Raw genomic sequence first — 25,729 nt, 5'->3', positions numbered from 1 at the left:
GGGCTAGAGGTGAGCCATGTGTGATTATCAACATAACACACGCCAGGCTCTGTTTTGCACCCAGCGCAGCGCAGCGCAGCGCAGCGCAGCGCAGCGCAACGCCCGACGCAAGTGTCTTTGCTAGTTTAAGACCAACGCAGTTGTCAATTTCCCGTCCAGCACCCACGTTGTTTAAATAGCAAATGCACCTGCGCCCATGGGCGTGCTGGTCTTACAGGGAGGTGTGTTCAGGTGCATTCTGGGCGTATTGCTATCTTGAGGCAATGGGAAGTGATCACGCCATTGATCAACAAAAACCTGGTCTAAAGTCAATAGCGCAGCATTTCATTGTTATTTTAACAGTGAATTAGTAAAATGCACCTAGGCTCGTGCACAGCGTGCACATACTATGCTTGTTACACACAGACAGGGAAGCGCAGCAGCACACAAACATGCAAAAGATGCAAATCCGCCATCATAATAGCAATGCGCCAAGGTACAAACGCGCCTGGCTTATAAAGGGAATGGGAGATGATCTCTGATTGGTTTATTGCACGTTACGCCCAAAACACACCTATGATCAATTAAGACACTAAGCACAACCCTTTTGAACCATGCGCCCGGCGCACGGACCCTTTTCTCCGCCGTCAAACTAGCAAAAGTGGATTTGGACACGCCCTAAACGCACCTGCACCAGGCGCTTCACGCCGTGCTCTTAAATTGTTAAAATAGGGCCCGGAGACTAATCGGGGAATGCCTTTGTGGAGTGTGGTATTTTTAGTAATTCCATGTCTTATTGTATGGTCATTTATATATATAAAAAAAGTTGTATATGCACATGAAATATTACAAATTCATATTTTTTGAGAAATGAACTCAAACTGAACAGCCTGTCGTGAACCATTCGTTGTAAAAGCTACGAAAAGTTAAGCACTGTAATTCGTAAGCATTCCACGTTTTTTTTTTTTCTGTATTCACTGCATTGGCGGCCGCTGTATAAGAACGTGGCTGGCCGTGTAGAGATGCGGTCAGGGTGAATGGGTAGGTGTTAACACACCTTTCAACCAGGAAATGCGTGTTCCTCAAGAGTGTTTTAATCCAAACCACGATCTTTTTCCTAATCTTCACTAGTCTTTTTGGTGCCTAATGTTAACTTTCATCACGGCAAAACTGTCATATTTTGTGGACTAAATTTAACCGTAATGTCCCCCGAAACGACGATGCTTTGTACCCGGCTCAAAGTCACCTATTTTCAAGTAACTGAACCACCAACTACTGCTGATACAACAGAGCTCTGTAGCTGGAGTCACGAAGCTGTGTAGCAGCTTAAACAGCTAGCAACTGCTCGGCGTAGTGGAGCTCGTAGCCAGCCGGCGTCACGTAACCACCCGGCATCACGTGACCACCCGGCGTCAAGGACCACCCGGCCGTCTCCTAATTTCGTAGGATATCATACGGACCTGTTCATGAGAATGCGTTGAACTGAAAACTTCATAGTCAACATAGGAGTAAACATTACTTTATACCTCCAGAGGGTTAAACTATAGCCTAGTAACAGAACTGAGTATTTGAACTGGCTATATCAAATGCAGTAGAGGGGTATCACAAATCTCCCTGTAACCAAATGTGGAGGGGCAGCTGTGGCTCAGGAGGTGGAGCAGTCATCCACTAATTACAAGGTTGGTGGGTCGATCCCTGCAGTCTACATGTCGAAGTGTCCTTGGGCAAAATACTGAACCCCAAATTCCTCCCGATGTGCGTGAGTGTGCGTGCGAATGTTTATCGGTCCTGGTGGCACCTTGCATGGTAACTTCTGCCACCAGTGTGTATAAATGTGTGTGTGAATGTTTGAATGCTGGTTTGTGTTGTAAAGTGCTTTAAGTGGTTGCTAAGACTACAAAAGTGCTATATAAATGCAGTCCCTTTTATGAACTAATGGAGAATGGGCTGTGTGCAAATACAGATTAAATATATACGGTAACATCCCCATTTGGAAAAGGGAAATCATCTAGAAAACCATGGATTTAATTAGGCCAACTCAGTACAATTAAAAGGCAACATCTGCATCAAAATTAACGTCCCAATGACAGGACACTGTAATTAGCAGATCCTACGAAAAAACAGTGTGATATGCAGCCCAATTAACCAGAACACACTTCTAGCCAGCACTCTTATGTGCTGTGCTTGTCGATGTTTTCATTTTAGTGGGTAAATGCAGTTAAAGTGTTCAAAACCAGGGCTCACCATCACTGCGGAGCACTAGCGGAGTGGGTGGACCCTGGACTCGGGTCTTTGTGACGGTGTTGGTCACCACACAGGTGTAGTTGCCAACATCTGAGGGCTCCACTTTGGCTATGTACAGATTCCCTGTCTCCTGTGAGATGAATCGGCGAGTATCCTGCTTCACAAATGTCGGGTACTCATTAAAGATCCAGGAAAATACGAGATCTGTGGATAAAGAAGAAAAGAGAAATATCACTTTAAATCAGACTTGGAGAAGGTCGTGTGAAACAAGGTGGAGGCAACTGAGATATTTTGCTTGTGGCGGTGTTAGAGAATGATACGTTTTAGACTTTAAAAAAAATAAGTATCAGAAAGGAAGTGTGATAAGTTTAAGACCTCCTGAGGGTGGCTAAAAATGGTGACGAAAATTGATGACAGGATCAGTGAGAGGTTGTAAACAAATGTAATTATCTGGAGTCTCTTCAAATGACCATTTTTCATGTCGATGAAGTCTGCATACTCAACTAGGGATTTGGGAGACTCTGGGGTATGTGTTGTCTTGATTAATTACAGTTTCCCAGATAGCCAACTACAATACACAACAGAGATGGTTTCTAAAAAAGACCACAACGACAAAAAGCATGGTAACACTTTACAATAAGGCACATACAATTGTTAAGAGTCGTTAATGGACTGAACAAATCATAGAACCAATTGCTTATTGAAGCAAATGAGGACCAATTACCATTTTGTGTCCCCTTTGATAACATCACAGTATCACGGTAACCAACTGACAAATAACAATAGCATTTACAATAAATGATTAAAATTAATAATTAATATATACATACTGTAAATAAATTGAGAGCACATTTATATGAATATCTACAAATACTATCACCATATTATTAGCTAACGCAGGCACACTATAGCTCGCCAGCTAACGGGTAAACTGATATAGGGTTTTAATGTGGTTAATCGCCAGCTATAACTTACTTCCATCACTCAGATGACATAATGTCATCATGGTTTTCTCCAAACATTACAAATGTGACTGGAGTTGTACAGACAAGCTGATAAAATCACAGTTATGATGCAAAATGTTTTGTATTTATGAATGAGCAAGCATTTTAGCCCCCCCCCCCTTTTTTTTTTTTTTTTTAGCAGTTTTTGTGCTTCAAGTTAGAGTTTGCAAACTTGTCTGTTAGTGACAGAGGACAAACAATTACAGGTTCGAAGGGCTTGAAACAGGTTTAATATCCTGTGTCGCTGTCGCCAACGCTATGCACCTGTAACCCCGTCAAGGGGTTAACAGAAACATAGTGCTGGCCAAACGGAAAAACGTTGGCTGACGTTGTTGTTCGGGAACTAACTCAGAGATTATCAGTTAATGCAATTACTGATTACTGAAGACTTTTGCAAGCCACTATATCTGTGTCACATTGTCATTAGGGGCTGAGCCCCCCTAAAGGTCTGATCCTAGAATCACCCCTGCTTGTTACTAACAGGAAGTGGGGCATCATGTTGGCAAGTACCTGTAAAAATCAATAAAAACATTGTTGGAGTTTAAATGTCAACCTTTTCCCGGTGTCACATCATTGTGTTGGAGTATTTCCAAATGAACCAAACACACATTTTGATCTTGTGATATCTGGTTCATTAGGCTTCCCGTTGGACATAATGAGATGCTTTTAAGAAAGACAACAAATGGTCAAAATAAATGGCCAATTATTGAGAATGTAATAAATAATAAATGAAAAATGATAGTTAATATTTAATGACTAAGGGCGATTTCACACATACCTCATTTGGTTCAGACTTTTGGACTTTTCAGTTTGACCCGAACCAAAATTAGAGGTGTGAAACCTCCCCCGGACCACGGTCCGGATCAAAAGACCAAATTTTGGTCCAACCAAAAGAGGTGGTCTCGGTCCGGACCAAACTGAACCATGGTCCGGTTCGTTTACAGTGTGAAAGCATTTTTTGGATGGTTCGGACTTTCGGACCAAATACAAGGAGCTCTGGCAGGCTCTCCTTGTGTTACAAGACCGGGGAAGCTCCTTTTTAAGGAATAGCTCGGTGCTTAGTGTGGAGGCTACATGAGAGAGTGAGAGTGACGGTGACTACGCTCAGAGGAGACAGCTGTCGGCTATCAGAGCTGAGAATACATCAGCAGTTTATTTGTTAAGTGGTAGTAAATGTAGGCTACTGTGTAGGTTTCCGTTTGTCTCTGAATAAATTCTCCAGAAAGTTCCAGTGTCTCGCTTCTCAACATCACAACAAAACAAAAAGAGCCGCGGCAGTAGAGGAGAGCAGCAGTCAGTTTAAAAAACTCCGACACAGAGAGAGGATACCAGAGGACGGGGAAGCCCGTCAACAAACCAATCAATTATAAGTATCTGGAGACGCAGCTCATGTATGTGATGATGGCAGGACGTAGTTTTGTCACGTATAGATCTTTAGTGCGCTTGCATAACTGCAGTGTGAAACCAAAACTTACCGGATCAAATGTATACAATGTAACAAAAACATGAACCTTGGTCCGGACCTTGGTTCGGACTTTCATGTGTGAAAACGCCCTAACTGTAACAGGAGATGAAATTAAGTAATTATGGGACTCTGATAACCTGGTCAATAATCCAATTTAGTATGAACAAGTGTATAAATGAAACTAATGCTCAGCAAAATGTGAACAGTGCAGGTTTTTAAGAGCACAATGTAATTGATATAAAAGGCATAAACCCCACTTTAAATCACTTCATCATTGTCACACTCACTGATTCTGGTATCATAATTCAACCATAGACATCATCTCTATCATGCATGATCTCACAGCGATATAAGAAATGTGATGTATAGGTAATTGCACAGCAACAATGGCATCTGAGAAAATAGATCTAACCTTATTTTACAATCTGGTGTCCTGCAATTTCAAGAACAAGGCATCATTTTAATAGGCAAATAGAGTATGTGCTCCACTGATGTGAAGCAAGAGAAAGACTATTGTCACGTAATATTTTTCATAATGAATGCCTCTATTTATCTTTTAGTTGCTGTGTTGAATGAATTGGATACAGTAAATCAGTAAGCTGTATGGGTTAGGCTCGTTCATATGAGATCTTCTACTGCATAAGTTATTTACAGTCAACTAATCAAACCTGAACGTTGTGACATAATCTGCTGCTCTGGAGTTTTGCAGCCAGCCTAAATAACACGCATACGCTATTTTCCTGCTGAGCTTAATCAAACCGTTTGTTAGTGGACTAGCAATTAAACAAAACGGTCTTGGAGGAACCCTTCGCCTCACCTAGCTGCTTGGCAATTTATCACAGCATGACCCCATACTCCTGCTAGCTGAAAGGAGCAGGTACAGTACTCTACAGGAAGTAACGGAGGCAGCCAATCAGCCTCATTTGTGGCTTGGGCTTAAGGTTTGGCTGCTGTGCGTGGGGAGCTGAACACAGAGTGATGGCATAGGAGAGGTCCATGGGGACAAGGGACACTTCAAGGCAGGATAAGGCATGTTGTTTGTGTTTGTTTCCTCTCCAGTGCTTTTGGACTATGGCTGCACCTGCTCTCATTCTATGTTTAAAACCCAAATGACTACATGGCACAACATGAGCTACAGTATGCCACAGAGAGTGCAAACATAATGAGATGTCCCACACAGCTGGCCAAACCTTCACAAAATCATCCAGGGCATTGATTTTATGGGTTACACAATGCTCCCTGGCATAAAAACAGGACATCTCCAAGACAAAATGTAGAAGAAATCCAGCTCTCCTGGAAGACAGTATTACAATCACTGCCATGGCAACAAGAAATCAGACTTATTTTATGACGAAAGCAGCAGCACATGAGCTGAAATTAACAATTTGAGACTTTAAGACTATAGTCTGATGTTGCAAAGGTCTTTTCAAATATGCAATGAAATATGCAATGATCTTAATGTTGATGCACTATTTGTAAAACACAACTTTACTAGTCGACTACGAGTCTGTGGCTTCTTTTTGGTATGTCCAAAAAATTGGTTGCTATTTCTAAAACATGATCCATTGTAGAGAGGTTTGCAGAAGTCCCCGAAGAATTCTTTGTGGTTTCCTTCTAGGTTAAAGATCACTTTGCAAAGGTCACAATGAATAAAGCTGCTTCACTCACAAAAGAAGACCGAGGAGCAGCTTCAAAGGACAGACCTCACTGAATATTCAAAGACTGAACAAGCCGTGCAAGTCAAACATGCCCGTCTCCTTAAGATCACGCCCAGGCTGATTTATGATAATGTAAAGATAGAGCACGAAGACAAAGATGGTGGGCAGTAATCACAAAGTATGTCTATTGTCCTTTATGACAGCCCAGTAAGGAAAAGACTCTATCAACTTGGGGCCCCTGTGGATGGACGCACATACAGTTATGTGTGTATTCTCTGAGTTGAAATGTTACTCTGCAGTGTGAGTAGGTAGTTTCATGAATTTAAATTAAATCAATACATTTTGAATTAAAATATTATGTATATATTTATCCATTAAAAATGTATTTAGTAGAAGCTAATCCAAAAATGGGCAGAGAGGTGTAGCCTGGGTGGAGCTGAAGCAGGCTGAAATAAGCCTGGTTGCTGAGATAGACACTTCTGACGGCACACACCTGTCACTCAAAGCAGCCACGCCCTTAATTATGCATAACTTTAAGCCTTAATATAATTTAAACTGGTGATTTATTTTAGAAGAAAGGCTCCCCCAGTACAGTTGTCATGAAGGGGGGAATTAGCTATAGAGACCAGGCTGTAAAATTGGCCATTTTAACATTGGGGTCTATGGGGATTGACTCATTTTTGGAGCCAGCTCAAGTGGCCATTCGAGAAACTGCAGTTTTTAGCACTTCTGTGTTGGCTTCATTTTTCAGCCACAGTTTCTAACATAGGCTTTTTGTTAAAAAATATCCCAAACCAAGCCAAATGTATCCTGATCCCATCATCTGGGCTATTTTTTACACTCTTTACAAAGCTCCTCCAGAGCCGCAGAGGACATTATATGACTGTTTTACAGGCTGAGTAGTGCTCTCCATAACACTTTGATTTCAGTATGTACTTATTTTTTCTCGTATATAATTATCACTGTGCACATGTGTCCATTACCTCACTGTTGCCATTTACGTTATTGTTACGGCCTCCATTTAAAGTACAGTGAAACAAATAAATCTGATGGCTTCATCTAATAAAGACATCCATTAGAGATTGTATGCAGGATGAACGATGCCATTCAAAGCTTCAGTTCAAATCGAGTGTGTACATTTCATTCTAATTTGTTGTTGAGGTTCTCCAGCTTTGTAAATATGGCATCATCGAATGACAATGAAAAGATGAGCATGTGCACTGCATCTTCCGCTAACAGTTGATTTGAGGTAGATAAACAAAATGCATCAGATGACAACTGAAGAAAGTCACTGTAAAGTGGAGCAATTGTAGTAAATGATTGCAACTGCTTCAGCTGGCAGGCCTCATGTATCTGTTACAGTTAGTGACGTCAGCCAGCAGTTGAAACCAGCCATGTCTTTCTTTTTTTTCATGTAATGTGATTAATTCCTACACAATACAGGCCCTGGCCTGTTTCTCCTCCTCTTGCCGCAGCCCCAGAGCAAAGCCAGCCACTGGCACTCCCTAGGGGGGTCTGCCCCTACTGCTAAAAACAATACATATTCATTTGGGAACATACTATACCTGAAGAACAACAAAAAATATTTTTTTTGCCAAAGAAACAGAGCAACCATCTGTCAATACAAAAGGACGTGCAGTTTAACGGTTACATCAGGATGCTTTGGCATCATACAGTAACATACTGTATTATTAGCATCAAATGCATCATCATTTGAGATTAATAATACATGTAAGAGCACACTGTGACAACAATATGCATTTTTAATCACCCAATTACAAAGCAGTGGGAGGTTTACATGCTGCGAAATGCCCAAATTTACAACAAAACGGTTCACACTTTCTTTCCCAGGCTGAATAATTCTCTGATTACAGGCACCAGTAGCGTGGTATTACATTCATGAGTGGGATGGGTTGCTGGGTCGAGTCAAACAGGGTAAAATACGCTGATCTGGTAGAACATGAACTACTTTTTTTCTAAAATCCTCCAAGAGCCATAGAAAGGAGTGCAGCATTAGAGTGAGCAATAGAGAGGCCAAACAACATGGTCACAGACTCCACATAAGGAAAGTCCCAAAGTCAACTGATAAAACAAACTCACAATTTGGTCCTATTAGAATCTACACATTCACTGAGAGCATCTTTGACAGGCTGCCGTCTTTGCACAGAGACAGACAAACAGAAAAAGAAACTCCAAAAACGCCTCCTCAGTCAAACTACTGTCATCCTGCATTGTGTTACTGAGTGCAGTACTACCATATTTGCTCCGGGCTCAAAGAATCCTCTGTTCCACTGTTTCCTTTACAGGAACAGACAGGATGCACATGCTCTCTGTTCTCAAAGCCTCGGGTGGGAGCAAAAACAGGGACAACATAGACACACACACAAGCGCACACGCACACACGCACACACATGCATACACACACACACACGCACACATTAAATAAAAAGATCTATTTTTAGTAGAGATGCACACAAGTGATTTCAGTCTTGAGTGCCTCTTAAAGGTATCTCCCCATTAGAAAATAGAGGTCAGCAGCATTAGGTCCATGACTAAACACAGTAACTGTGTAGTACAAAGAGCGCGGCTCGGTCACACTGGCAGCCCATTAATGCGGTTGGCTTTGAAAAAGACAGAAACTGACAGCCGCTCAGCTACTCTTGCTGCCTATGATCCACAATGACAGACTGGAGAGGAACTGGACTGCAAATTTAGGAGAAACTCACATTTTGGAGGTGTCATAGTTACTAAGAAAATACCACTTGGATTGTTATCGGGTTGAGCTAATCCATTCCTCTCCCTTTGACTCTGCAGATAGTGATTACCATATATTGCTGGCATGCTCTGACATTGGCCTGTCAGTTGGAGAGTGAGTGCGTGGATGCCGCGTAGAGGCAGCACCCCGCTCTGCCTTTGTGCTCGGATCTGGACTGGCAGGGTGTGTCATGCCTGATCTGCACTCAGGCTCTTCTTCCTGTCTCTGCACTGCTGACTGTAAGAGCAGGTAGGATCACTGACAATATTGGTCACATCAGAAGACATACTGTAGAAACCACCAACCAACTCCTTCTACATTTAGGGCTGGGCATCATTCAAAAAATGTCCTACCGGTACAGATACAAATACCGTTACCTTGATACTGGTTCCTAAACAATACTTTTTTCGATCCCAATTTCATAAAACTAAAATAAATTACAACATTAAACATTACGGCACAAATCTTTTTATTTATTTTTCAGCTCCTACTACGTGAGCCCTGTCTCTGAGTATAACGTAGAGTTTTCCCTGCGTGTCTCTACAACGTGTAATGTTAGACAGCCAATCACAAACATTATCAGATCTTATATTGGCTCACTGATGCTGATGAGATGTACTCCTTAGGTATTGAAATTGGGTATTGAACGACGAGGCATTTTGACAATACTTTACAGGCAAATCGGTCGGTGCCTAAAAAGTATTGAATTCGGTACCCAGCCCTAGCTACTTTGATTGATACTGAAGTGTTTTGGAGGCCAATACCTCTTCTATTTTTAGATTCAAGTTGCTGATCACTTTGACTTAACAGCTGATGGATGTGATCAGACAGTTTATGCAAAAGTTATAATGTTTTGTTTTGTGTGTAGAATTCAAAAATGTCCAACCCACTTCCATCCTCATAGACATACAGACATATAGACAGACTGCACCAATTGTTGTCTGGAGAGTCTCCGTTTTCTACAAAACAACAAACAAAAATGTATGTCATCAATACACACTGAAAAAACTGTAAACTTGACTTAACAACAACAATGGAGGTAATAATTCCCACTAAATGTTTTTTGTGGAATCAACGAAAGTCGTCTGCCAAATTAGTTGAATCAAAATAAGTTCTTAAATCTTAGACTATGAGAATAAATACAATCATTTTAGACTGTTGGAATTACACACTATACATTTAATGGGCATTTGTATACTTTTAGATGTCAAAATCCTAACAAAATTCTACACCTGTATTAAAGACCTTATAATGGTTATTTAAGGGATTTTATGGGCAGGTTGGTGAAGTATGTCATATGTGTACTCTAAACTTACAATTGACTGTTCAGGGGATTGGTGGATGGGTCTTGGGGGTAAAAAAACGAACATTTGTTTTAGAAATTCCACATTTCCTTGAGCATAGGTCACTGTTTTGCTATTCTTGGCCATTGCTGAATAAATAAAGGATAAAACCTGTAGTTGCATACGCACATGTATGTGTGAGTCCTAGAATGTGAGTGCCAGTGAGTAGCAGAAAAGGTGTGACACATGTGTCCTATGTATTGGATTTCTAAAGTATAACTGAATGTGTGCATGACCCGGTTTTCTTATTCTCACATATCTATTCTCATTTATTCATCTTGGGCTTTGTCATCCTCACATTGATATGTGATATTGTAAAGTGTGGTACTGTAGGTGATGCTGTAAATCAAGGATATATTTAAGATACATCATGATGTCTTCATTGTCATGTTGGTGATGTAATATGATTTCAATGAAATACATCAAATTAGCAACAGTATTATGAAAAAATTGCCTTGTATGTAAAAATGGAATCACTGATGATCAAAGAAACAAGTAAAAGTTAATTACTTTAACATTTAAAGTCTGGTGGAAAATGTAACTTCAAAATAGAATAGAAAGAATACAACAGAGAGACATGCCTCTGAGAAATCTAAATGTTATGAGTATAACTTCAGTTCCCTGAAGAACAGGAACGAGATTGCAACATACTGTTTGATGCCGCTTTAGCACAGGCTCTGGCTTGCATCATTCTTTCAACAGGTACGACTGAGCACACTGGGAAGTATGGGACAACATAAATCCTCAATGGTCCTGCACTCATGAGACAGCCGGTTACAGTGATACAGCTAATGTTCTGCTGCAGGTCAAGCCAATAACCTTATATTACCAAGAGGGAAAATATACTTTTACTAAGAGCCACAATAAACATATCCAATGCCATTATGTTTTTAGAGAGAGTAATTCTCCAATTTAGAATTTAAGATCAAAATCCCTGCAGCAAAACCAGATATATTATCTTCTATATACAACATATTCTTTATCCTTGACTCAAGTGACATCACTTGTGGCAATTTATCAGACTTCACATTGCAACAAAAGCCTCTAAAATGTTTTTCACATATACAGTAGTACTCCTCAAGACCTTGGATAAAAATGGAATTCCCCTTTAAGGCCATGTATTTTTATTTTGATACTATGTTGGTGCTAACTGGTAATTTCTGTGGTGTTCTGATACATGTCAATGAAACAGAGCTGAGACGATGCTACCATTTGATAAGGTGTTAACTAATTGATTGTCAATAAATACCAGCTTCTCAACTGGTACGATTTTCTGCTGTTAACTGTTTTACTTAATTGTGAACTGACTATCTTTGGGCTTTGGACAGCTGACACCTTGTCAACTTGGGTTTTGGGAAATTGTGATGACTATTTCTCACTATCTGTTGACATTTACTACATCTACATATATACACATATATACACATATATATATATATATATATATATATATATATATATATATATATATATACACATATATACATATATATATAGAGCTAATCGTTGCTAACTGAGCCTTCAGTTCTGTGTGTCTGTATCCATTAACTGCATGGATGGACTCGAGCCCGAATAAAACCCTTAATTTTATTAAAATGGCTGTAAAAGTTTTAAACTACAACTCAGAGTTGTTTGAATGACAGAAATCTGCTCAAGGTACGGCATAGCGTTAGCGTGCCAAGTTGGGGGTGCAGACTGATTTGCTCTCGCGAATCATGTGACCAAATCGCAGCCTTTGCGATTAGGAAATCGTGTTTAAACATATCGCGATATTATTGCAAATGCGATTAATCGTTCAGCCCTACAACACATCCCTTCATCAACTACACAAATGTGTTTTTTCCTTCACAGCAATAATACCAAAGACAGCAAAGAAGAGGAACTTCTCAAACACAGAAATGGAGGCACTGGTAGATGAGGTTGAATCCAACCAACAAATATTGTTTGGTTCACACTAGTGCAGGAGGAATTACAAACAAATGAAAATATGCTGCATGGGAGAAGGTCAACAATGTGGTTAATGCCATTGGGTCTGAGGATAGAACTCTCCCAGAAATAAAAAAAAGAAATGGTTTGAATTTAAAGTATTGGCCAAAAAAACGTGTTACACCAGAGCACGTTGTTTGCCAAGTCTTCCAATAACACAAGATAAGCCATTGCACTATATTTCAAACATTTGTCACAGCTGTCTTTTATAGGGTTTGACAAGTATGCAACTTGTCTGTTTAAAACTAGACAAATGACTAATTGAGTGTTTTCTAATTAAAGGAAACACAGGACATTGTCGACTGCTTAATGCGTACTATGGCACTCTTATATGCTTTTTATTTGCAGTATCACTATTGTACCTAGATTCTGTTTGTAAGCATGGACAGAGCCGTGCTTATAGTTACACACATTTCTAAGTGTAGGTACACGTTGGTAAATTCCACACTATGCATTGCATACGCACACATCTGTGCGTACGCACGGTTGATAAATGAGGCCCCAGAGGATCAAGCATCCACAATTTAAGTAACCTCCTTGGTTCAGTGCAAAGCTCACACAGTCTGAGAGTATAGGGAACAATGCCACTAATTGAGCTGAATTCTTTGCACCAGTAGATGCAGCCATATAGCTTTACAGGCTGCTATAAGGTGTTACGGATTCAACTTAAAATTGTGGTCCAGTGCTCTGCTAAGCAAGCTAGGTGCTGTGGACGGAGCTGTCATGTTTTTCGACAATTGTTATTTTCCCCTTTGCACAGCAGGTGACAGCGCATTTCTTCTGGGATGAAAATCCCCACGGGCACTGAGGGATTTGTGTTTACGCAGCGGCACTAGGGAGCCTGAGGACATGACGTGTGACTGCAGCCCAGCAGAGAGGATGGAGGTGCTTACACAATGTCGACCGTAAAGAAAAAGAAACAGAAACGTCTCAATTTAGCTCTTTACACGTACTGTACACTGTGCTCCACAACCTTTGCTGTCCCTCTCTTTTGGACTGTCACACCCCACACACATACACATACAAATACAACAATAACAACAGCTATGTGTACTGTAAACTGTAAGGAGCTTAAAAAGAGATTTAGAAAGCATGTCACTCAGACATGTCTTCTGGGAAATGTGCGCGCGCTGCACTCAGACTCATCTGTGATCTTTTCATACGTGATTAGAAACTCCAATCAAGTCAGAGTGTCACTGCCTGAAAACACACTATCCTATTTCATGCTGCTGTCATGTTGGCTGCTTGTCACTGACATTTCTCTGTAAGGTAACTGAGCAACATTACGTCAAAACTGTGAGGGTTTGGAGAAAAGACTCTGTGACTTCGGCATGGCAGTGTGTGACAGTGACATGTGATATAATTCCAGAGAGCTAAAGTCCCCAGACAGATGAAGAGGGAGAAATATGACTGAATGTGGGATTGTGAAAGGAGATTACTTATGGAGATTGTGAAATGTGTTGTCTGCTAATCAGATTAAGAGCAAAATAATCCCGATGAAAAAAAACTACTAAATATTAGTAATACAGTACAGTATTACCAACAAAGACCACTAGAGTAAACAAGTCCTTCCTCATAGTGTATGGAGAGGTTTGTGATGTTATCTTCATCTCACAGTGACTCTCTTACATTTTGTATTTGACATTAAAAGTCACAATTTGCAAAAAAATGGAAGTGGTTTGAATACTATTGCTAGGCGGCTGACAACGCAAATCAATGTTGCCTTGTTCTCTTTTAAAAAAATGATGATTGATTTTGTGTTTGTTTTTATTTCCACATTATGTTTAAGAATTAGAAAAGGGTAGCTAACAACAAAACACATTCACATTTTTTACACAATGAACTCTCAGAATAACAGAAAACAAAGGTGTGAATATACCACATCTTTGACTTTTATCGTGAACTTGATAAACTTGAGCACTCAAAGGCACCAACAGTACCAATATCAGGATTTGCACCACTTCTGTTAAATATGCCTATTTAATAATCCAATACTTTGAAAATAAATGTTTACGTGACCATTCTGACCATTTTCCAGGAAACAACTGAATAAAAGCCATGCAGGTCAGACGAGTAAGTGTCACAGCCATCTTCACAAATCAACAATCAGTGCTAGAAGCTTGGTGACATAGGTACTTCTCGCAGGGCTAGTTGGCAAACTACTGTTAGCTGGTGAGCAGAACCGGTGCATGGGTTGTGCCAACTGTGCAACCGCACAGGGCCTCGCGCCTCTGGGGGCCTCGCGCCTGCCTGGTTTGAAATTATGCAGTTTTCTTTTAACTTTCTTTCTTTTTTTTTTACATTAAATATTTTGTTTTAATGCCTGTTCTTGACTCGATGTGATCTAAAAAGAATGTCCGGTTTGTCAAAAAATCTAAAAGATATTGTTTTCATTTATGATGTTACGCAGTTACTATGGTTATGTTAGCGCGCCCTGCGAGAGTGCAAGCTAGGAAGAAGGAGACGGGAGAAACAATGTCAGCTACACGAGAGCGCGACCAATTTCGCAAACACTGGACTGCAAAGACTTTATTGCTAAGTTTGCGGGCAAGAAGGCAAGGAAAGTGACTTTCACTTTATCCAGCATGGTAAGTTGGACACTATATAAAGCTATAGAAAGAATATAAAGTCAAATGCAGCTGAGTCACCATGCCATAGGTCAGACGGCCTATTATTCTATTAGTCCGTTCTCTCTTAACACCAAAATACAAATACAACTATCTCTGTGGCAATGCCTTTCATTCTATCTATTTTGGCAAATATTTCATGGACAGAGGGCGTACGTCAACATTTAATACACGCACACAAGAACACGCATGACTATATAGCTGTCTGAATAACGGCAGTCCCCATGCGAGTTGACAGTGATTCTTGCGCGTGCATTCCGGTGTATGTCAATGAGCAGGGCCTCCCACGTTAAGTTTGCACAGGGCCTCGCACCCCCTGCGACGGCACTGCTGGTGAGCTAACCACCAACAAACTAGCCAGGCGGGAACATGGTAGCAGTTGTCATTTACAACTCCAAAGATAGTAACATTAGCTAGATATGTTTATACAGAGAGGAGGTTAAATAATAGAAGCTACAACACAAGCTCGTTATGATATCTTCATTTGTGTTGGACTCTTTGGCTCTCCATTCCTTAAAGGTGTCTCAATGAGTATGAAAATGATGTGAATCATATGCTATGGTATTTAAAGTCACCAAATCTAAACCCAGTTCAACACCTCACCCCCGCTTGAGCCCCCCTAAAAAGGGTCTAAAATCGCCACTGTCCACCGTAAAGCAAGAGGGAACTGTGTTGGTTTTTCCTTTAATGTATGGTTTGGTTAATCATTTGGATAATGTCTTTATTTGTTAATGTATACTGTGGATACAGCACAGTGACACATATAGCCTCAAGATACTCATGCACTCAAACACTGAACACACTCTTGCACGGGTAGTTATGTAGCAGATGTGTGCTATATCCTACTAGCAGCACACCATCCACACTCATCTGCCACTTCATCTTTCTTCTATCCGAACACGTCCTTCTGCATGGACGAGCCCACGCTGCATACAGCGGGCAGGACAGCTGTCTGCCATGCATAATGTGCCCTTTGAGAGCCCCCTGTGGCAGGTGGAGACCCTCCAGAGCCTTGGGCATACATCGAGGGTCCCATTGCTATGGGAAGTGATGCAAACATATGGTGCTGAGTAGGGATTTGCAGAGGTTTTCCTCGAAGTGCCACCCACATGTAGAATTTAATTAAAATGAAATGAGGTCCTCTAGAGGTAGGGAAGGGGGCCTGGCAGTCATTATTGTCTTGTTATTGGCTGTCAGGCTGCTGATGCCACACTGAGATACATATCCTCCATGTCAGAGGAAAGTTGTGAAATGTGATTGCAGATGCATGAACATATGATTTTCCTCCTCCAAGTCTAAGCATGCAATTGAGCACTACTAGCACTGAATATATATCACCATCTTTTTCAGGTTTTATTTTCTCATATATAGTTAGCTATTCAAGGTTTGGTGCAGGGTTGCTATGCTTTATTATGCCTGTTCAAAGCAACCTGATGCAACATAAAACATGACATTCTCTCTATTCAGAAGCAGGGAAAATGGCTCACGAATAGGACCTTATAATGATCGTCACCCATATCAGGACCGTACCATCTACACAAACAAACTGACCAACACAAACTTTCAAATTTATTTTGATCAATTGTAAATTGTCAGGACATTAAAGTCTTCTCCCCAGCTCAAATAGGCCCCAACATTTAAGAAGAATACATTCCAAAAAACTGCTGAAAATAAAAATGTATTCCATTATCACCAGCTCTTTTCATCTTCTGTTGGGCTGTTTGTAGATGTTTATATTTCCTCACATCCTGGCGCATTCTCTCATAACAGGGTGTTGTAGTTGGCCCATTCCTCATTAGTCATCTTGTTTCAGTGAATTTATGTGAAAACATACACCATTGCCTTCCTTTTGACAGGCCAAACAGATTTGCAATAAACTAATAAAACAACTGAGATTAATGACTGAGCTGCTTCCTGAATCCTTGCCTCTAGTAAAGCATGAAAGAACCTTTTTACTGAGGCACCACAGCCTGTAACTACTGTCCAAATTGCTTTTGATAATAAAAGATGTGGAGTTCAACTTACTAACATCATATGTGTGTGTGTGTGTGTGTGTGTGTGTGTGTGTTTGTGTGTGGTAATGAAGAAACCGTCCTATTACAGTTTTTTACAATCACTTTGGCACTAATTTCAGAACCTTGACGTCATTTTTCAAAACTCTAGACACAAAACTCACAACCAATGATCAAAATGCACATTTTTCAAAACTTTTTCAGTTGCTTGGATACAATACACATAAACCAAAAATCATTTGTTCATTTAACAAAGATCACCTGTTCAATATGACACAACTTAATCAAAGTACTACTATTTCAAAAGGCAATTCACACATTACATTTCAGATGATTGTCTATTTATTCCGTTACAGTGATCTAACTATCAATCAATACAACTACTCAAAATGATAAGCAACTGTTGCATTACTCTTAATGCATAGTTGTATGGAAACAAACAAACAATATTCCATGTTTAGATCATGAAAGTTTCAAGATAACGAGATTCATTGTAGCATGGAACATGAACCAATTAGACTACATGATGTGTGGATGTAATATTTCATCATCATTCTTTACTGTAATGTACTACTGTTTACTGTATCAGACACTGTTTCTATGCTCCCATGTACCACTTTTAAGACTATTTACAGTATTGACAGTACTGCACTGTATGCATGCAGGCCCTTGGAATTGCTTGTCCAATTCTGCCAACTCGTTACTGATGTTTGGGATATATAATTTATATATACTTTCTATATAAAGTACTGTATATATACTGTATATATATATATATATATATATATATATATTAGGGCTGTCAGCATTAACGCGTTAATCGCGATGTGATTAAGGGCCGGGCATAACGCGTTAATTTTTTTTTAATAGCATTAATCGTATGCCGCCATTTATTAATTTATTTTACACTTCACTCGGCTTTGCGTTGTGCCTAACAGGCTACTATTTTTACCCTTTGCTGCACCGTTACTTATCATCAAGCTGCCATACTTCCTCGTAACACATCCTGCTGCTGCAGGCATGATGGAGAAAGACAGCAGCAACACAGTTCTGAATGGCGCTTTTTATTTTCCAAAACTCCCGGATGGCTCATAGACAAGTCGAAAGCCATATGCACGTTGTGTAAAGCCGAATTAAAATATCACCGAAGCACGTCAAGCTTGAGCTACCACCTACGAGCTAATTAACGTGACTCTGGTTGATGCTACCCACTAGCATGCTACCCATTCAGGCAAAGCACTATTTTGGAGAGTGCTACTTGCCGACCTGTGGATGAAACCAAATCCCAAAAAATGACTACAGCTCTTGCGAAATGGGTGGCAACTAACTGCAGACCTGTCAGCATCGTAGAGGACTCGGGTCTTAAAGACGTATTACGGTTGGCGTGTTCTGACCCGTCTCATTGCCAACGAGGGGGACAGTAGTTACTAAACACTATATTGACTCCGGTAAGGATAGGGATTTTTAGTTAGGTACTTAGGAGGAATTGTGCAATAATGACAGATTCACACATTTTTCTTTTGTTTACAGTAAATAAATACTAAACAAATACAAATCTTAAAGTCAAGTTCATAAAGTAACTTTCTTTGCAGTCATTTGATTCCATTGCTTTCCATTGTTAATATGTACTTAAAAACAGTTCTGAAATGCAAAATAATAGAATTTTAATAGAAGCAACGATGATGAGCATGTGATAAATATGCGATTAATCGCGATTAACTATAGAAATTCAGAGATTAATCGCGATTAAAAAACATTAATCGTTTGACAGCCCTAATATATATATATATATATATATATATATATATATATATATATATATATACTGCTCAGTGGCCAGCAGATCAGACTGTGGTTGTACTGGGCAGCTTCCAGGTATGAATGTGGAACTGTGTGTGAAATGTGACAGGTTGTCGTTGCAAATGAGAATTTGTTCTCAATCGACTTACCTGGATACTGTAAATAAAGATACAGTAAATATATATATATATATATATATATATATATACTCGTACCACATTGGTCTGTAGTATTCTCTCTACTACTGCAGTACTTTCACAGGAATATATTTATATGTGGTACCATAATGAAACATGTATCACATATTTTGTACTACATACTACGTCATATTTAATGATTGTACGAACAATAATACAGTGAAACTATCGGTAGCTTGTGTGTGGGTGATCTAAAGTAACGTTTCAATGGTCTTTCATAATAAATTAGTTTTTTTAACCAATGATTGTGCAAGTGCAATATTTCTTTAAAGATATGAATGCACAATGCAATGTTTTGAACCTTGGATAGCCTGTGTTACAAGTGATGACCGTTTTGAGTTTGTGTCTAGAGTTTTGGAAAATGACATCAAGGTTCTGAAATTAGTAGCAAAGGGATTGTAAAAAACGGTATAACTAAAATATAACTACAAAAATCAGGTGTTTACAAAAGACAAAAGGAGCATCTGCATGACGCACCTGACATTTCTGAAATTTGCCACTAAAAACAAATTAATAAATGTAAAATATGATGATTTCTTTTATGAAAAAAAACAAACAAATATGATCAGGTAGGTTGACTAATCACCAATGATATAATAGCAACATCTACTTACAGGCTGTCAATTTGCTAACTGATTTGCTGACAGAACTTTCTGGGCAAACAAATATCCTAACCTAAATTTCAAGGCAATCACTTTGGTTTCAGCATGACGTGGAAGAAACAAATCTATGTTGCCAGTTTATCGGCAGTATTCCCTGCTACAAGCAGAGGCAAGTGCCATTTTAGATGTAAAAACAACCAATCAGGTCAACAAAGAAAACAAGTACTGGCAAAACACTTAGGTCTTTGCCTGCAGATTGATTGCTTTTCATTGTTGCCAGTTTGAATACTCTGATGCTCCGACGAATGTGTGTGTGTGTGTGTGTGTGTGTGTGTGTGTGTGTGTGTGTGTATGTGTGTGTGTGTGTGTGTGTGTGTGCGTTTGCGCGCGCGTGTGTGTGTGTGTTTTGTGCCAACAGCCTGTGTGGGGAAGCATATTGAATCTTGATTTGGTGTCTGTTGTCTTCTATTTCATTCTCTCTGGTGAGTAAATGGATAAATGTAACTGGAGCTGAATATATTGTTGTGTGTGGATATACAGTATGTAACAATATGTTTTATGGTGATTTTGGTGAAGGTTGCTCTGCATGCCAGATTCTTATTAAAGGGCTTGGTCTAAAGCAAACCTTTTTAAACATATTTCAAAGCAACATTTCATGTCAGTGCTTTGGGGCAAGATGAGCCTGTGTAAATTGAAGACACATCAAAACACTGTTTACTGCACCTGCTTAAAGGACAATTCCGGCGCAAAATGAACTTAGGGGTTAGGGACCGTTCGGTATTTATGGAATGGACCACCGGAGGAAAATAGGGGAGGGTCATGTCTTTTTATATTTTGCTGAGGGGAGGGTCATCCAACATTTTTTAGTCTGGGTGGGGGGGTCACCCAACTTTTTTATTCATGAAAAGAGCAAAATTTCAAGTGACTTGTTGCATATTTGCTTGCTTTGTGCATATTTATCCATGTAGCTCTCAGTCTCGGCCCCCTAGCAGATGGTCTGACCGCATACGCGGTGTTTGCTGGGGGGGCAGGAGGAGCGCTGCCCCCTGGTATTTGACGGGTAATTGCATTGTTTAAAAAATTAGTGGAATAATTACATCTGGCATGACCAGATATTAAATAAATATCTTAAATAACACAAAACAACTAAATGGTGATAGGTAATACATCTGATTTCATATACTGCTTTAGGAAAAAAATATTAGCTGGCTGACGATGGGAGCAGCAGGACGCAAAAAACGAAAGTTACTGTTGCGCTATGTCTGGACATCTTGCTGTGCCAACCTTGCAATAAAGGTTTCCTAAATGCCATGTATATAAATGTGATGTCAGCGCACTAATTGATTGCGGGTTTTGTGTAGATTTGGACTTTTATACGTTTATTCCACTTTGTTTAAACGGCGAAGTGGAGAGGCCTCGTATGTGACGCTCATATCGGCCTTGCTGGATACACCGTATCATTTACCTTTTTGTGGATCTACTGATCGCTGTGGATTACTTTTTTTTGTGTCATTGGATTACGACAAAATACGGATCTTTTTTCTCAACGTGTCTTAACGTTTTATGGTGAGTTTGGAGAGGCATCTCAACAGACTGTAGGTCCAACACTGATTGTTCACTGTTACATTTTAGTTGAATTTAAGCGTCTGTCCATTGCGTTCCAAAACAGCCGTGCTGCGATTGGATTTCATAAGGGCGAATTGTTAAATTGTTACAAAGTAACTTAAAAACTTTAAAAATAAACATATGTGTTTTGGAATATAATGTTCAGCTTCGGCAGCTTTACCTATGTGCTAAAATATACAATGACGATAGTGACAAGTCCATAGCAACCAGTGTTGAATTGGTTATATCCCAGCGTCCTTTGCTGAATGGTCTCAATGTTTTATTGTTTTATTTCATATGAATACTAGTTTACTAGAGGAGTAACTTAGTATTTGAATTAATGCAGTAATGCATGAAGTGTGCATTTAGTTTCCATGCTTATTGTGTTTCCACAACAATGTTAGTGAGTAAATCTACTGAAATGGCCACCACACCATAACAGAGGAGTGTGATGTGTAAGATGAGAATGCAGAGGTTAACTCCTGTATGTCATGGCTGTAAAAATCAAATGGTATCTGTACTTCTTTGCTAAGTGCAAACTTGCACGCAAGGGGAGGGTCATTATTTTTTTCAAATCGTTTTGGAGGGTCATAGGAAAATTATTACTGACGAGGGGAGGGTCACATCTTTTTAGGTTAGAGTCCACAAAACTCCTCTGGTGGCCCCTTAATTAAATAACGAACAGTCCCTTAATAGTGTACCGAGTCAAACGTTCTCTGGGATATGTTTTCATGCTAATCGAATGTGTCTCTAGCTTGAAACAAGATAGCGCAAACCGCTGATTAGCTTATAAAGCTAGTCGTCGGGGCATGGGTAAAGTAAAAAGAAATCGCTATTTCTATACCACTAACAAGGCTCAAAATAGCACCACACTTCCATGGTAGCATAATGAGGATCCCTACATGTAAACCGAAGCATTGAGAACTTTGTAAGTGTAAAGACAGTTTATTAAAAATATTTTAGATTTAAGATTATAAAGACAGTAGTGTTCACGTATACAAACAGGCGCTATCTTGGGAAAACAGTCATGACCAGTCAAACGACGAACGCCGTGCAACCAGTAACCAGTAACATAGCTCAAGCATGGCGTTCGTCGTTCTCAAAGTTCTCAATGCTTCGGTTTACATGTAGGGACCCTCATTATGCTAGAGTCGAAGTGTGGTGCTATTTTGAGCCTTGTTAGTGGTATAGAAATAGCGATTTATTTTTACTTTACCTTCTGGGCTGAAGACTAGCTTTATAAGCTGTAATGCCAGAAGGACAACAACCAAGTGACTAGTTAGTTTATCCAGCTGAATGACGGCGATAGTTGCTTCTATTACAGCTGAGATGTAACTCACTAAAATGGACTTCTAATTGACAACTTGTATTAGCTATAGCTTGAGGGGGCTTTTCATGTGCCTGAAGATGTCTGATGTTGGAATTATTTCCCCATCGGTCTTAAAAAACAAATCTTAATTGGATTACTTCAGCAAAAATTGGCAGATATGAAAAGAGTCAGCAAAGCAACTGTTCACAGTGTGGAGAACAATCAAATACAAGCATTTGAGCAGAACTACATGCAAATGAATCTCAAATTCCAGATTGCCAGTGAGCTTGCCAAGCTTTCACCAGGTAAAACCTCAAAAGTATACAAGCCCCAAACAATTACAATCAATTCCAGGCAAGCAGCATTTATGTCACAGCGGACCAGTGCATGAATCAGTGATATCTGTTAGGTGGCTGTCACCTGTGGGACAGTAATCCAAGCAGCTGTTGCATTTAGAAGTTCTAGTAAGAAAAGAGAAGATGCTACGAAAGGAAACATCTGCTGCAATTAGAGAGACAATGGGCCCTATTTTAACAATCTAAGCACACGTCGTGATGCGCATGGCGCAGTTGCCTTTAGGGCGTGTCCAAATCCACTTTCACTAGTTTGACGGCGGAAAAAAAGGGTGCGTACGCCGGGCGCATGGTTTAAAAAGGTTGTACTTAGTGTCTTCATTAATTCATAGGTGTGTTTTGGGCATAACATGCAATAAACCATTCAGAGTGTCATCTCCCATGCCCTTTAAAAGCCAGGCGCGTTTGTACCTTAACGCATTGCTATTATGATAGCAAATAGCAAAGACACTTACGTCAGGCTTTGCGCCGCGCTGCGCCGGGTGCAAGATAGGGCCCAATATGAAGAACCAGAAAATTATGTTTTAACTCATAAATATAGCTTCGTACCAGCCACATGGCACACCCAATTCATAGCTGTCTATGCTAAACCAAGTTAATCCTTTCATCAGTTTACGAGATTACTGATCTTCTCATCTAACTCTAGGCAAGAAACAAATTAGCATATTCTTTGTATCGTATTATGCCTTATATAATTCAAGGCATTGCTTGCCTTTAGCGTGAGAACAAACAATGACGAATAAATAGGTCTGCAATGAAACGAGGCAGAAAAGAAGTCTCTATTAAAAACACAATCAGCTATAGGCTCCTGACAGTGAAGCTGTCACACCAAACCAACCAAGACTGATCACACCTAATGCAGTAATCCCTTGGTCCCTTGGAAATCTTTCAGTCTCTAAAAGTGTCAGATGTAAGGTGTTGATTACCAAATCGAAGGTGCAATGGAAAACAGCTGGACGGACCTTAAACAGCACCAGCAAAAAACAAAACACAGAGAACTTCAAACTGCAAATACACATCTGAAAACTTCAGGGGGCAAGGTGGAGGGTGGGGGTGTGGCCTTGACCAACTGCCATGCTTCGCTTGTTTTCAAGCCATGATGTCTCTCTCTCTCTCTCTCATGTGGGCCAAATTCTCTGGGCGGGCAAAGCAGAGAAAGGGGAGGTAACCTTTCCCCTTATGATGTCATAATGGGAAGATTCCAGATCGGCCCATCTGAGCTTTCATTTTCTCAAGAGCAGGACACCCAGGGCTCGGTTTACACCTAATGCCATTTCTATCCACTGGGGGACCATAGGCAGGCTGGGGGAACTCACATTAATGTCAAAAAGTGAAATGTTCATGCCATGGGACCTTTAAACCAAAAAGTAGCAATGTAAATGTAGCCTAAGTTTTACAGTCATTAAAAATGATCTTGTGTTGCATTACCTCCAGAATGCGGTGGAGGGCCGCACAGCAGAACCACTCCTTGGCCTTCGCGGACTGACACAGAGCTTCTTCTGTGAGTCTTGAAGTTTTCCAAGTCTGAAAAAAAGAAAGGAACGGGAAGTAAAATATCCCCACAAGTCAGAGGCTGATACATCTGATCCTTGAACACATGAAAGTACTGTCATGAACAAATTATTCCCATTCAAGTTCACAGCCTATGGAGCCTAAAGCAGCGTGCAATACTCACAACAGGATGCCAGTTTATTATAGAGCTCACACAGAAAACACACCACACACTCACACGCTACCAGAAGGTTCCTTGTCTATGTTTCTTTAGACTGCGGGAAGAAACTGAAGCTTAACCCTGACAAATATACAGTTATACAGTATACAGGGCCATGGTTCAACCCCCCCCACTGTGTGTGAGGCAGCAGTGCAAACCACTGAACCACTGCACCACCTCCATAAACAAATTATACACAAACACAGCAACACATGTATTCTCTCTGTATCTATGCTAGTGTAAGGAACAGTTTTAAGAGTGAATTTTTTTTTTGGGTGGTAAACAGCCTTTGGCTTTGCCTCAGGCCAAATCACCCCTGTGTGGGTCTGTGTATGTTGTGGATATCCAAGACTCATTGCGATGGTGTATCAGATCTTTGCTAGAAGAAGACTATAATAATAACTGTTTGTGTTTTTTTTTGGAACATACTGTATCTTCTACAAGGGTTGAATAAGGGATTTGGGAAAAAAGTGCTGGTAAAGCAAAAATGTAAAACAGCCTAAACAAACAAGTCTAGATATTGTAATATCACATGTTGTATTTTAATTTTTTTTCTTTTTTACTGATAGAAAAAAAATTAGCAGTACAGTTTTGTCAGTATTAGACTATGATGATGTTGATTGATATGCATGCATCTTCATCTCTTGGGGAAAAAAAAAAAAACTGGATATATTCTATATCAAGCTGATTGTAGTTTGTAACTGGTGCAAGCTTCCGTACACATCACTGTAACACATATTTAATGGCTGAAATGGACTTCAGTGTGTTATGGGTCAAATTTGTCTGAGACTGATTCTCACTACGTTGTGCTGTGCTTACAAAAATAACAAACACAATACACAATATATAGAAAAAAACAATATGTTAATTTTGTATTGCAAAGGCTTTACTGGGTAAATTACATATCCAGTTGACAGATTGACAGATCCAACTGACATATTATTCCGTTAGCCATAACATAACACTGGATGAGAGAAATTCTCCTCATGGTTCCAATCACCTGAACAGCCGTGCTGTAAATCTGCCTTTTCCTTTCACGCCCCAATGAGCTGCAAGGCAACTTGGAATCTTTACTCTTT

At 39.9% G+C, this 25,729-nt stretch overlaps 1 protein-coding gene across 1 annotated transcript in view; it reads right to left on the bottom strand.

The window, feature by feature from the left end:
- cntn4 (contactin 4) overlaps positions 1–25,729 on the bottom strand; it is a 159,983-nt gene that overhangs the window by 62,161 nt on the left and 72,093 nt on the right. The window contains exons 5-6 of the mRNA XM_031280507.2: positions 24,368–24,463; positions 2,224–2,427 (exon numbers count right to left, since the gene is read on the bottom strand). Coding sequence (XP_031136367.1) covers positions 2,224–2,427; positions 24,368–24,463 — 300 coding nt within the window. The remainder of the gene's footprint in view (positions 1–2,223; positions 2,428–24,367; positions 24,464–25,729) is intronic.

This window comes from Sander lucioperca, chromosome 6, assembly GCF_008315115.2.
Source record: "Sander lucioperca isolate FBNREF2018 chromosome 6, SLUC_FBN_1.2, whole genome shotgun sequence".
In the NCBI taxonomy this organism is placed as follows: domain Eukaryota; kingdom Metazoa; phylum Chordata; class Actinopteri; order Perciformes; family Percidae; genus Sander; species Sander lucioperca.
Note: the sequence above shows the minus strand (reverse complement) of the source record. Positions and strands in the feature narration are given on the sequence as shown.